This window comes from Bactrocera tryoni, chromosome 3 (assembly GCF_016617805.1).
Source record: "Bactrocera tryoni isolate S06 chromosome 3, CSIRO_BtryS06_freeze2, whole genome shotgun sequence".
Classification (NCBI taxonomy): Eukaryota; Metazoa; Arthropoda; class Insecta; order Diptera; family Tephritidae; genus Bactrocera; species Bactrocera tryoni.
Genome location: NC_052501.1, coordinates 31,876,689 through 31,888,298, shown reverse-complemented (window position 1 = coordinate 31,888,298; position 11,610 = coordinate 31,876,689). Strand labels below are relative to the sequence as shown.

General features: G+C 36.5%; 1 protein-coding gene across 1 annotated transcript; it reads right to left on the bottom strand.

Moving 5' to 3' along the window:
• Nucleotides 1-2,121: 2,121 nt before the first annotated feature.
• LOC120771432 (adenylate kinase) lies at nucleotides 2,122-10,865 on the bottom strand. The gene is made up of 4 exons (XM_040099428.1): nucleotides 10,687-10,865; nucleotides 7,841-8,077; nucleotides 2,545-2,712; nucleotides 2,122-2,465 (listed from the first exon to the last, which is right to left on the bottom strand). Exons 1-4 carry the CDS (start codon nucleotides 10,783-10,785, stop codon nucleotides 2,250-2,252), a joined length of 720 nt encoding a protein of 239 aa, XP_039955362.1. The 5' UTR covers nucleotides 10,786-10,865; the 3' UTR covers nucleotides 2,122-2,249.
• Nucleotides 10,866-11,610: the final 745 nt, after the last annotated feature.

The window sequence follows — 11,610 nt, the reverse complement described above, 5'->3', positions numbered from 1 at the left end:
CAGGCCGAGCTATTCAAACACGGCGGCGAAGAACTGAGAAGAAGCATGCATCAGCTTCTTTGTAAAATATGGTCGGACGAAAGCATGCATATAAGGTTCTATCGAGCGTATTGTGTAAAAGATTAAAGCCCACCGTCAACAAGCTGATTGGACCTTATCAGTGTGGCTTTAGACATGGCAAATCAACAACCGACCAGATATTCACCATGCCTTAAATCTTGGAAAAGCCCCGTGTAAAGAGAATCGTCACACACCACCTTTTCTTCGATTTCATAGCTTCTTTTGACAGCACGAAAGGGAACTGCCTTTATGCCGCGATGTTTGAATTTGGTATCTCAGCAAAACTAATACGCCTGTGTAAGCACTAAATAGAGAAAGTCCGTCAATTGGGAAGGACCTGTCCGAGCCGTCGATATAGATAATCGGGCCTCGACACAACGCAGGTTCTGCTTCCAGACTGGATGACTTGCAAACAAGGAAGCAAATGGGTCTAGTAGTGAACGAGGAAATATCTGCTGTCATCAAACAAACAGCCGTCGCACTCTCGGACTCTTGGCACTGGCACGTCACTGTTGACAGTCATAACTTTGAAGTTGTAGATAATTTCGTCTATCTTGGAACCAGCGTAAACACCACCAACAATGTCAGCCTAGAAATCCAACGCCGGATAACTCTTGCCAACAGGTGCTACTTCGGACTAAGTAGGCAATTGAGAAGCAAAGTCCTCTCTCAACAAACAAAAACCAAACTCTATAAGTCACTCATCATTCCCGTCCTGCTATATGGTGCAGAGGCTTGGACGATGTCAACAACTGATGAGTCGACGTTGCGAGATTTCGAGAGAAAAGTTCTGCGAAAGATTCGTCCTTTGCGCGTTGGCCACGGCGAATAACGCATTCGATGGAACGATGAGCTGTACGAGATATACGACGACATCGACATAGTTCAGCGAATTAAAAGACAGCGGCTACGCTGGCTAGGTCATGTTGTCCGGATGGACGAAAACACTCCAGCTCTGAAAGTATTCGACGCAGTACCCGCCGGGGGAAGCAGAGGAAGAGGAAGACCTCCACTCCGTTGGAAGGACCAAGTGGAGAAGGACCTGGTAGCGAAAAGAAGAAACGACTGGCGCGCTGTTGTTAACTCGGCTATAATCGCGTAAGCGGTGTCTACGCCAATTAAGAAGAAGAATGAAAACATTACACAGTGCCACTCTTTTCCTGTCCTTTGTGTTGGTTCAAAACTATTTATCTCGTTCGCAAAGCTGATCCACTAGACCTCTTTTTGTTTTATCTAAAAGGTGGCATTCCTCCAGCAATTTGAGTGACTTTCTGCATAAAATCCACTAACCACTCGAAGCATTTGTTTTTTGTTATTTTGAACATTCTTGGAAATAAAATATAAATTACTAATTATATGTTAATATATATTCATCCTTTTTGTACTTAAAAAATTTCTCCCGTTTCATCACACATCTGCTTCGCTCAGCTCAAACAAACTAGGTCTAGGCTGGAGGTCATCCACTAGTTATTTGCGTGTGGGCCTTAATTTTACGCGCTCTGCAACGCTACTGGTGTTTCCAGTGAGTTAACGACTGTTTGTGGAAAAAACATATTGGTTTTTGAATTTGTCCTTTCAAATTTAGAATTCCTAAAAATAAATTAATTATTATATTTCCACCAAATTTAATAAATTTACAAAATTGCTTACTTCTCTTAGTTGTGCATTTCCTTATTTTGTTTTGTGTGTATATATAAAACGGCTAGTTCACAGCAAAGTGCTTTTCACCTCACTGTGGTGAGTTAATTGTGTTTTTTTCTTATGTGGTTTGAGCAAGAACAACCTCACAAACCAGTTGTGAGGTTTTCTTAGAATAGTGCCATTAGCCTTCTGCAAAGAACCAACATTTTACTGTTAGTTTTATCGGCTGAGAGCGTAATGCATCAATGCGGAAATCGGGATAGACGAAAGCAAAATTGCGTGTGATTGACTATTACAATATAAACATAGCAAAAAGCAACACCCCGATTGAAGTACGCTTGTAAACATTATGCAATGCCAAATGTTCGAGATGCGTGACGTTTTCAAAATTAACCATATACTACTTAAAGAAAGTTTGAGTATTTTTCGTTTGAGCAAGACTTGTTTTAAGAGCTTTATTTTTTAATTTAAACCTTTGTACATTTACTTATAGCTAACGTGGTTACAAAAATGGTTATTTTGGATTTGTTAGACTTTATTAACTCATTTCATAAAGACTCTCTTGATCTACGTTGATTTGTGAATATGTTGTCAATGCGTGAAAACACATCGCTGGCCTTTTGTGCTGCATCAATTTTAAAATGTAGGCCTCTTACTGCGTAGTAATCAACCAATGGTTTGGTTTGCTTATGATATGCTTCCAATCGTTTTTTTAAGGCTTCTGCATTATCGTCACTGCGTCGTACTAGAGGTTCACCAGTTACCTAAGTTAAACGTAATTTTATTATAATTAATTTAATTTTAAATTTAGTTTTCTTTTCATTAAGAACTTAAGGAACTTACGTCGTCACGCATTTTGTTTTTCGGTGGAGCGAATTCTTCGTGATATGATCGGCCACTTGAAGGGTGAATTAATCGTCCCGTTATTCTTCGTACTAGCAAACTGTCATCTATAGAGAATTCAACTACGGCATCGAGATTTGTATTTCTCTTGGCAAGTAGGTCATCGAGCTAAAACGTGTATCAAATAGTGGTTAATGAATTACAACTCATATAATTTTAAATTTTTTGGCTTCTAATTAAAAAAGAACTTTGCAAAGTAAAAGTTAAAACATTCGCACTTAATTTTCTTGAGATATTTCGCGATTTAACCGATATTTATGCTAAAAAATCAACTATCATAACGAGTATCGTTAAATAATATAGATAGGGCTATGCCATGTGTAAAAATCTTTTTCGGAATAAAATCGGAATAAATCGGATAAATTGACCCATTCATTTCAATAACATTTTCTACCCCAACGTTGCCTATGAGCAACTTCAGTTTATTAACTGTTGTTTTTATCTGTTATTTCATAATGGTACCGTCGCAAATAAAATGATATATAGAGATCACCCAGCGAAATTTTTCTTAATAAACTTCAATGAATTTAAAAAATAAAAAAAAAAAATATTTAGATATCATAACACTCTTATAGTTGAATTTTGTTAGTTTTTAATAGATTTTTGTGTTTTTAATAGATTTATAGTAGATGAGTAATTAATGTTAGTTTTTAATAAAAGGAGGTGAGTAATTTTCAAAAAAGATTTGATAGATGTATGTGTATATTCGAATTTAGCTGTCATGTGCTGAACACATAGAGCGCGACAGACTGCAAGCGACATCTATCAAATCTGATTAATTAGTTTGTTAAATTCAATAAAAATAGAAAACTATAAATTAGAATTGTAGAAAAAAACTAATAACTAAGTGACTAAGTGAAATTTCGAGTTAGAAGGCAACATGAGTTCCGTTATGCATTCGATTGAGAAGCTGGATGACACCAATCACAGCACGTGGGTCGTACAGATGAAAAGCGTGTCATACATGCAGAGTTATGGGGCGAACTGGCCGAAAAGTGTTTGTAATTTCGTGGTAGCAATTGAATCACATTATTCTTTGCCGGCATTAAGTGCGTTAAAAATTAAATTGCTCGAATAGAGTGAAAGGCGTAAGGAACAAAGCGAACAACAAGGAGAGCAAAAAATGTTCTCTTCGCGAAGCGAAAATAAACAGATCGTTAAAGATGGACAACAAAGGAAAAACGTAAGTTGCTAGTCGTGTGGTCGCTGTGGACACATTTCAAAGAATTGCCAAACAAAAGTTATTTTAGCTGGAAACAATTATATTGTAGCAAGTGGACGCGGTACAGTGCGATTAAATTGAATACTTGGCGTGAAAGTACGGTTGACTTGGTAATACAGAAAGGGTTCAGTATCGTGTTTGAACACGAAAGTGTGAGCATTCAAAATCAAGACGGTGAAGTGATCTTAATGGCTAAAGCGTAGCAAGATTTGCTTTTATTAGAGACAAACGACAATAAGCGTTTTGGTGCACAGTCTAATTTGACTGATATAATGAAGTGGCACAGTAGGTTTGGACATTTAAACTTTGGTAGTCTGAACAAAATGATTAGTAATAATCTGGTGCATGGTTTGGAAACAGCAAAGACGTGTTGGATCTGGTGCATACAGACATTCGTGGACCAATGAATAAATCCTCACAAAGAGGAGCACGATATTTCGTAACATTCATTAACGATAAATCGGGATGCACGTACATATGTAAGCTTCTTGAAAACTCGCGACGAAATATTCGAAAAATTTAAAGTGTTCAAGGCAGACTGTAAAAAAAACAAGAAAAAACGTTAACTTCGGTTGCACCGAACCTAAATACCCTTCACAGGTGCATTTCTGTTAGTAACGTTTCGTGAACAATTTTTTGGAGATTATATTGTTACCTTAAGCAGTAATCCATGCCAAATTTCGTGAAGATACCACGTCAAATGCGAAAGTTTTCCATACAAGAACTTGATTCCGATCGTTCAGTTTATAGGGCTGCTATATGTTATAGTGCTCCGATATTGGCAGTTCCGACAAATGAGCTGCTAAATGGCTAAATCGACTCAGCATTTATACTCGTATATATACTACTACTACTACTACTTCGTGACAAACTTAATATATCCTGTTCAGGGTATAATAAAGTGTCTGAGATGCGACAACGGACGTGAGTATTTGAGTAGCGCTTTTGAACAACTCCTGGCAAGCAATGATATTAAAAGGCAGCTTAATGTACCACACACACCTCAACAAAATGGTGTAGCTGAGCGCGCGAACGGAATATTGGTTGAGATGGCGCGAAGTATGATTTTACATACATGCTGGTCTGAATGACGGTTTCTGGGCAGAAGCTATTACCACGGTTACATACCTCAGGAACCGTTCGGAAACATCTGCCTTAGAGGACATGACACCATTCGAGTCGTGGACTGGCAAAAAGCCAACGGTGAGCCATCTAAGAGTATTCGGGATCAAAGCTATAGTTTTGGACAAGAAGCATAGCAGGCATTTACTCCCGCAATATTCGTAACTGTAAAATCCCGTTGCCAGCGAGCAACAAGACTCTCTTTTATATATGTGTACATATATTCGAATTTAGCCTTCAGTCTGAAATAAACTATACGACTAAGAGTTCCTGAAAAGCTTCACCCGCCGATTTGTTTAATTGAATGACAATGATGATTATTTGCCGGAAAATCGGACATAACCAGAAGTATATGACATTATTTATTATGTTTTAGATTTATCAAAATCGATCACCACTTACTGCTATCGCTATCTATTGACCAACAGTGGGAACTTAGTTGTACACATAACATTTTATTTTAAATTTTTTCGGAAAACTTGTATTTTAATTTAATTTATGTTAAAAAATATCTTGAAACATCGATACAAATGTCTGCGCGTTGTATAAAAGTTCTTGAATTCGGTAAAGCCGGCGAAAAATCGTATTTAGCTTATAAATTCTTCCTTAATGGCGTATACACAGCTTACGCGATTATAGCCGAGTTAAAAATAGCGTGTCAATAGTTTCTTCTTTTAGCAATTTGCCGCCAATTATACCAAGAGCTGCCAGGTCCTTCTCCACCTGATCTCTCCAACGGAGTGGAGGCATTCCTCTTCCTCTACTTCCCTAGCGAGTACTGCGTCGAATACTTTCAGAGCTGCAGTGTGTTCATCCATACGGACGACAGGACCCGATCACCGAACGTGCTATTGGGCAGCATGTTTTCACATTAGCAAAAAAAAAACTACAAGTTCCAGCCAAATCATCCAAACTTACAGGGTTAAGATAAACACGGGTAAGAAATGTAAAGGGTGACCAAAATGAACGGCCGTACCGTCTCCTAATGTTTAAGAAATATTTGTTAAATAAATTACAACACATTAAAAATAAAATCATTGTAAAGGATTGAGATAATTGTTAACATAGCATTCTTAAGGGAATTAATATCCCATAAAGGAATGTTAAGCTCTAACTCAGTTCCAAGTTGCACAACTGAATATCACCCAAATATAGGATTGCTGTTTTAAGGTGCACCCTGTTCGCTATTAGGCGGCTTCAATGTCCACCACTTGGCATTCTGCTTGTTAAATGATCCTCTTTTGGTATTCTGCACGATAAATGGGCAAAGTTTGAATTACACCACCCGCATATTACTATGGTATGGCGTTTACAGATATCCTCTCTGCGGACTTCCGGTTAAACTCTCCCCTATACATTCCTAAACTCATGCCTCTTTTATTTTCCAGCCTAGTAAAGCTGGTTGTCTGGAAATATCGCTACATAATGCTTCTTAATAACCCACAAATAAGCGAACTTTGGGAACCTTTTAAAAAACAAAAGCAAAAATTTAGTCGACTAAAGTTTGAATAACTTTAAAACAGGACTGTATTTAAAAGTACCTACGAAATATTTAATTATATATGAACATGAATATGAACTGATATTGCTTTTTGGAGGATGGACTCATGTATAGAAGTTTACGCAAGTGAGAAAAGTTCTCTGATTGCCATTCACTTATGTGTGTATTATGGCTCAAGCAACTCACGACTTGCGGTATTAGACCACGTATCCTATGGGTAACCAAAGAACATCGGTTTGAAGGCGAGCCAAAGTGAGGCGAACCTTCCCTACTCAGGGTTGTCCACTGGGTTTGGAACCCGCCACGTAAAAGAAGCTCCAATAAAAACTAATCAACAGCATCGGATGAGAGACCACGGCAAACGCATTAAGGATTACGATTTGAGGGCATGCACTTGGAATGTCCGGTCCTTTAACTGGGAAGGTGCCACTGCCCAGCTGGTTGATGTCCTCGTGAAAACAAATGCTGACAGTAGGTATTTGTGGCATTTACTACAGTGAGTATATAAAGAAGCCCAAATTCGGTGTGGGATTCGTGGTGAAGGAGAGATTCCATCGCCGAGTAATGGCATTCACTCCGGTGGATGAAAGTCTAGCCACAATCCGCCTAAAAGTGCAGTTCTTCAACATATCGCTGATTTGCGCCTACACCCCGACAGAAGAGAAATACGATGTGACCAAAGATGCTTTCTATGAGCGCTTGGAGCGCACCTATGAGAGTTGCCCCAGCCAAAATGTGAAAATCGTATGTACATGAGTGTAAAGCTGCTGGCGTACGCCGATGATATTGATATCATTGACCTCAACAACCGCGCAGTTATCATCAAACAGTCGTCGCACTCGCAACTAGGCTCCCACGTCACTATTGACAGTCATAACTTCGAAGATAATAGATAATTTCGTCCATCTTGAAAGTAGGCAATTGAGAAGTAAAGTCCTCTCTCCACGAACAAAAACAAAGCTCTATAAGACACTCATTAACAACATCTGATGAGTCGTCGATTTATGATCTTTTGCGCGTTGGCCACGGCGAATATCGCATTTGATGGAACGATGAGCTTCATGAGATATATGATGACATAGTTCAGTGAATTAAGACACCGGCTACGCTGACTAGGTCATGTTTTCCGAATGGCCGAAAACACTCCAGATCTGAAAGTATTCGAAGCAATACACGCCGGTAAAGCAGAGAAAGACGTCCACTCCGTTGTAAAGACCAGGTGGAAAAGGCACTGGCTTCGCTTGGAATCTCCAATTGGCGCCACATTGCAAAAAGAAGAAACTTTTAGCGCGCTGTTGTAACTCGGTTATAACCGCTTAAGCTTTTTTTTATGCGAGTAAAGGAGAAGATATTGCTTTTAAGTAGTAATGCTTATTTAATTGTAATCTTACCTTTTGTGCTTGAATAACGGTACGGGGAAAACCGTCCAAGAGAAATCCATTTCGACACTCTGGCTTGTCTAAATTGCTGTCAATCATATCCACAACTAGTTCATCGGAAACTAGCTTCCCCTCATCCATTACCTTTTTTAATTCTGTTCCTAATTTGGACCCCGAAGATATTTCAGCTCGAAGCATATCGCCAGTTGACAAATGGCATACACAAAACTTTTCTTTTAGTATTGGAGCCTACAAAATGAAAATATTGTGTATTAAAAAGTTAGCTGACAACGAAAACTGTTAAGATTTATCCACATGGAAAATCTTTCAGTTATTCACATTATTTATTTTCATATGGTATCAATTTTAGTTATTAAAATAACATATTGGTTTAGTAAATTAATTCTAAAATTCTATAAAAATACAAATATGCTTTCAGTAACCTTTAAAATAGGCGCTTAAAACGAACTCACATTTTGGATCTTCCATATAGATTTTAAGTAGTTTTAGAAAGATTTTAAGAAAATAAAACAATTTAAGAAAATATTGATTAGTCTCAATGGAGAACAATCAATCCTGTCACTATTAATGTATTTAAAAAATTTGCTGGTTGTCAATTGATAGATTTCAAATAAATACATGTATACTTATTAAAAAAAGAAAAAAAACAAAAAAAAAATATATATACATAAATACTATATAGAAGAGAAAAAATAATATAATATATTTTGCTAAGAAAGAATCATTCGTATTCAATGCTTATTTCACTTTAAAATTTTTGATATCTTAAGAAAATCTGTCTAAATATTTTATTCGGGTTACTAAGTTCGACGAACAAAACATATCCTTGGATTCACTTTAATAAGTACATATTTTAATTATTTAAGATTCGAGCTTCTGTCTTTTCATTCAGACATCGAAAAAACTCCGTTTTAGTTTAGTTTTAAAGACGGAGGTATTTTGAAAAAATGTTGCAAAAATGAAAAATATACCTTTTATAATTTTTTTATGAGGAGTTTTAATGAACTCTAATAACGTACCTTAAGTTTGCGTCACTTGAATCCAAGGGTGGTCATACAAAATACTAATATTGCCAATAAAATGACATATAACGAATAATGAAAAGATAGTTGTTTGCCTTTGGAAGTTTTTGTTACTAATATTAATTTTTATTAAAAAAAAACATTAACTTTGCCACTCTGTACTGTGATACAGTCACTTTCTTTCGTTGAAATCTATTTATTCATATAATAAGAAAATGGTTACCAACAAAAAATTAGTGTTATCAGATTTATATATCTCAAATATCTGAAAAGCCATAAGTCAGCGGCAATTATATGAATATATTTTCTCGATATGGAGATCCTCCTCTATCCATAAATACCCATTTTAACCACGAGGTCCCCGATTTTACTAGTTATTTTTTAGAAGCGCGGCCTCCAATGCAGAAAGGAATTCTACGCGGAAAACTAATGTGTTATTTATTTCCTGCCATTGAGGTATTATTTTTTTAAGTTTAACTTTTTAGGCGACTTCGGAAATGATTGCATTAAATGTTTAACGCCTCAGTGGAGTGGGAATAGCGTTTAACGATTCAACTCGGAAGGTGAAGAGCAACAGAGAAAGATAGAGTGCGAGAAAGAGAGAGAATGAAAGTAAAGCAGAGACCTTAAAGCATAGAGAAGGTGCAGGTTCGACAGCGAACATTTGTTAGATTTGCAGTAAGGAATTCACCTCACTACCACAGAACTCACGCTGTGAAATGTTAACATTTTTAACAGTTCTCCCTTACTCAAACAGATAACATGAAGAGAAATAAATATATGAATTTTCGGCATATGATGACGTGGCTTGTATGCCCAAGCAGAGATATGAAGAGACATAAATATATGTATGCATGCCCATGATTATATAAAAGAACTTCGTTTTGTTTGTTTAAATTTTTGCTTTCAACCAGGGAATCGCTTGTATGTGCAAAGTACATATGTATGGATGCTTTTGCGTTTTGTCCTCAACAATTCAATATTGACATGTAAACATAATTATGATATGAGTATAATTTTGTATGAAGGCATGCATAGTAATATTTATAGTCAATTTGGATATTTAATCAAATATAGTAAATTTTAAAACAAAAACGATTTCATTCATAAACGCAGGCGCAAATTCCACAAGCGACCTCGCTTCATTCATAAAAACAGACGCCGTAACATCTCGCCGAGCATGCCTTTGTCAACAAGAGTCTTTTCAAAACGATGGCAAAAGCTAAAAATCATAAATTGAATAACTTCTAAAATATTATTTTAAGTTCTCTGCTTAAAGCATAGAGAAGGTGCAAATTGAATTCTGTATGATCTTGTATGTGAATTTAAGAAAGTGTTGGTCACTCCACCATATTTTTATCCTTTCCCTCCCGCTAGTTTTCTTTCATACAAAATGATATGCTTTTCTTGGAATATCACTAAGAAGTTTCACTTCATCCACGCGTAGGGACTCCACGCACCAGTTTTTTTATGTTCATAAGTTAGTTATTTTCTCGATCTGGAGGACCTCCTCTATCCGGACATACTCATTTTAGCCCCGAAACCGGGAGATGGTACTACAAAAATAACATAACCTTTTTGTTAAATAAGTTGCTCTGATTCTTAATCTGGAGAACATCCTCTATACAACTATACCAATTTTAAACCTGAAATAGTATGATGGTATTCTAGTTTCCCGCGACTTTTTTTATTTTTTACATTATCTTTAAACCATTGACTGTATTATAATTTAACTTAAATTAAATTATGTAATCAAATGATGAAAGCAACCCGGCTTAAGTTAAATCAACTATCACTTTCAATGCGAGCTCTTACTTGTGTCCCTTTTCCGGAACCAGGCGGACCCAATAAAACTGCATTAATTCCCATTTCTTGCTCATATCGTGGCAGAGGAACACTAGAACTCGGCGCCATCCTTCCCAAATTGTATTACTTAACTTATTTTGTTCACAGTATAAAGTCCTATTGAACCTATTCAACACGTACTTAAATATGATAACTTCATTTATTAAAAGGGGCATTGGACAGGCAATTTTAGATTGCAGAAAATCTGGATTATTAGCAATATTGCCAATGAAATTTGTTAATGTTTAGCAATTGATCTCTTATACCATGCTCAGACCAAAAATTTACATTTTACATTAACATTACATTTAAGCCCTTCACTAATCAGTCCGTTCTCACTGCCGCTGGAAAGATGAAAAAACAGCTGTTTGTGCCATTCAAGAATTCACATCGCTCAATATTTATCGAAAGAAAACATTGTCATATAGTATTTTGTGAAAAAAGGCGTATTCTTTTAAATATTTTCCATATAATGGAAATAATGAACGCATTTTTTTATTTGGGAAGTCGATTTTAAGGTGAAATTAGATTCTTTGCTTTAAAAAAAATTTGTTTGTTTACATTTTTTCCCTTTGTAGTGTCTAAATCAGCTGTGAAAATGTAACAGATTTCCAATGCTGACAGAAGATGGCGCAAAATCAGAGTCGCACAGAGAGATTTAGCGTGGATCAGATTCAAATCACTTCAATGAAGTGAGTTTGAACTGTCATTTTTGTATGGCGAAATCTTCATAAATTTATAAGATTAGTGAGATAAACCACTCAACAGCCGAAATCGAGTGACTAAGTGTCGGTCTGAGCGTGGAATAAATATATTTTGGTGGTTTAACGGAGCGACCATTTTCAATAGGAAAAATTACAGAGTACGTAAATTATAAAGAAGATCCAACTACGG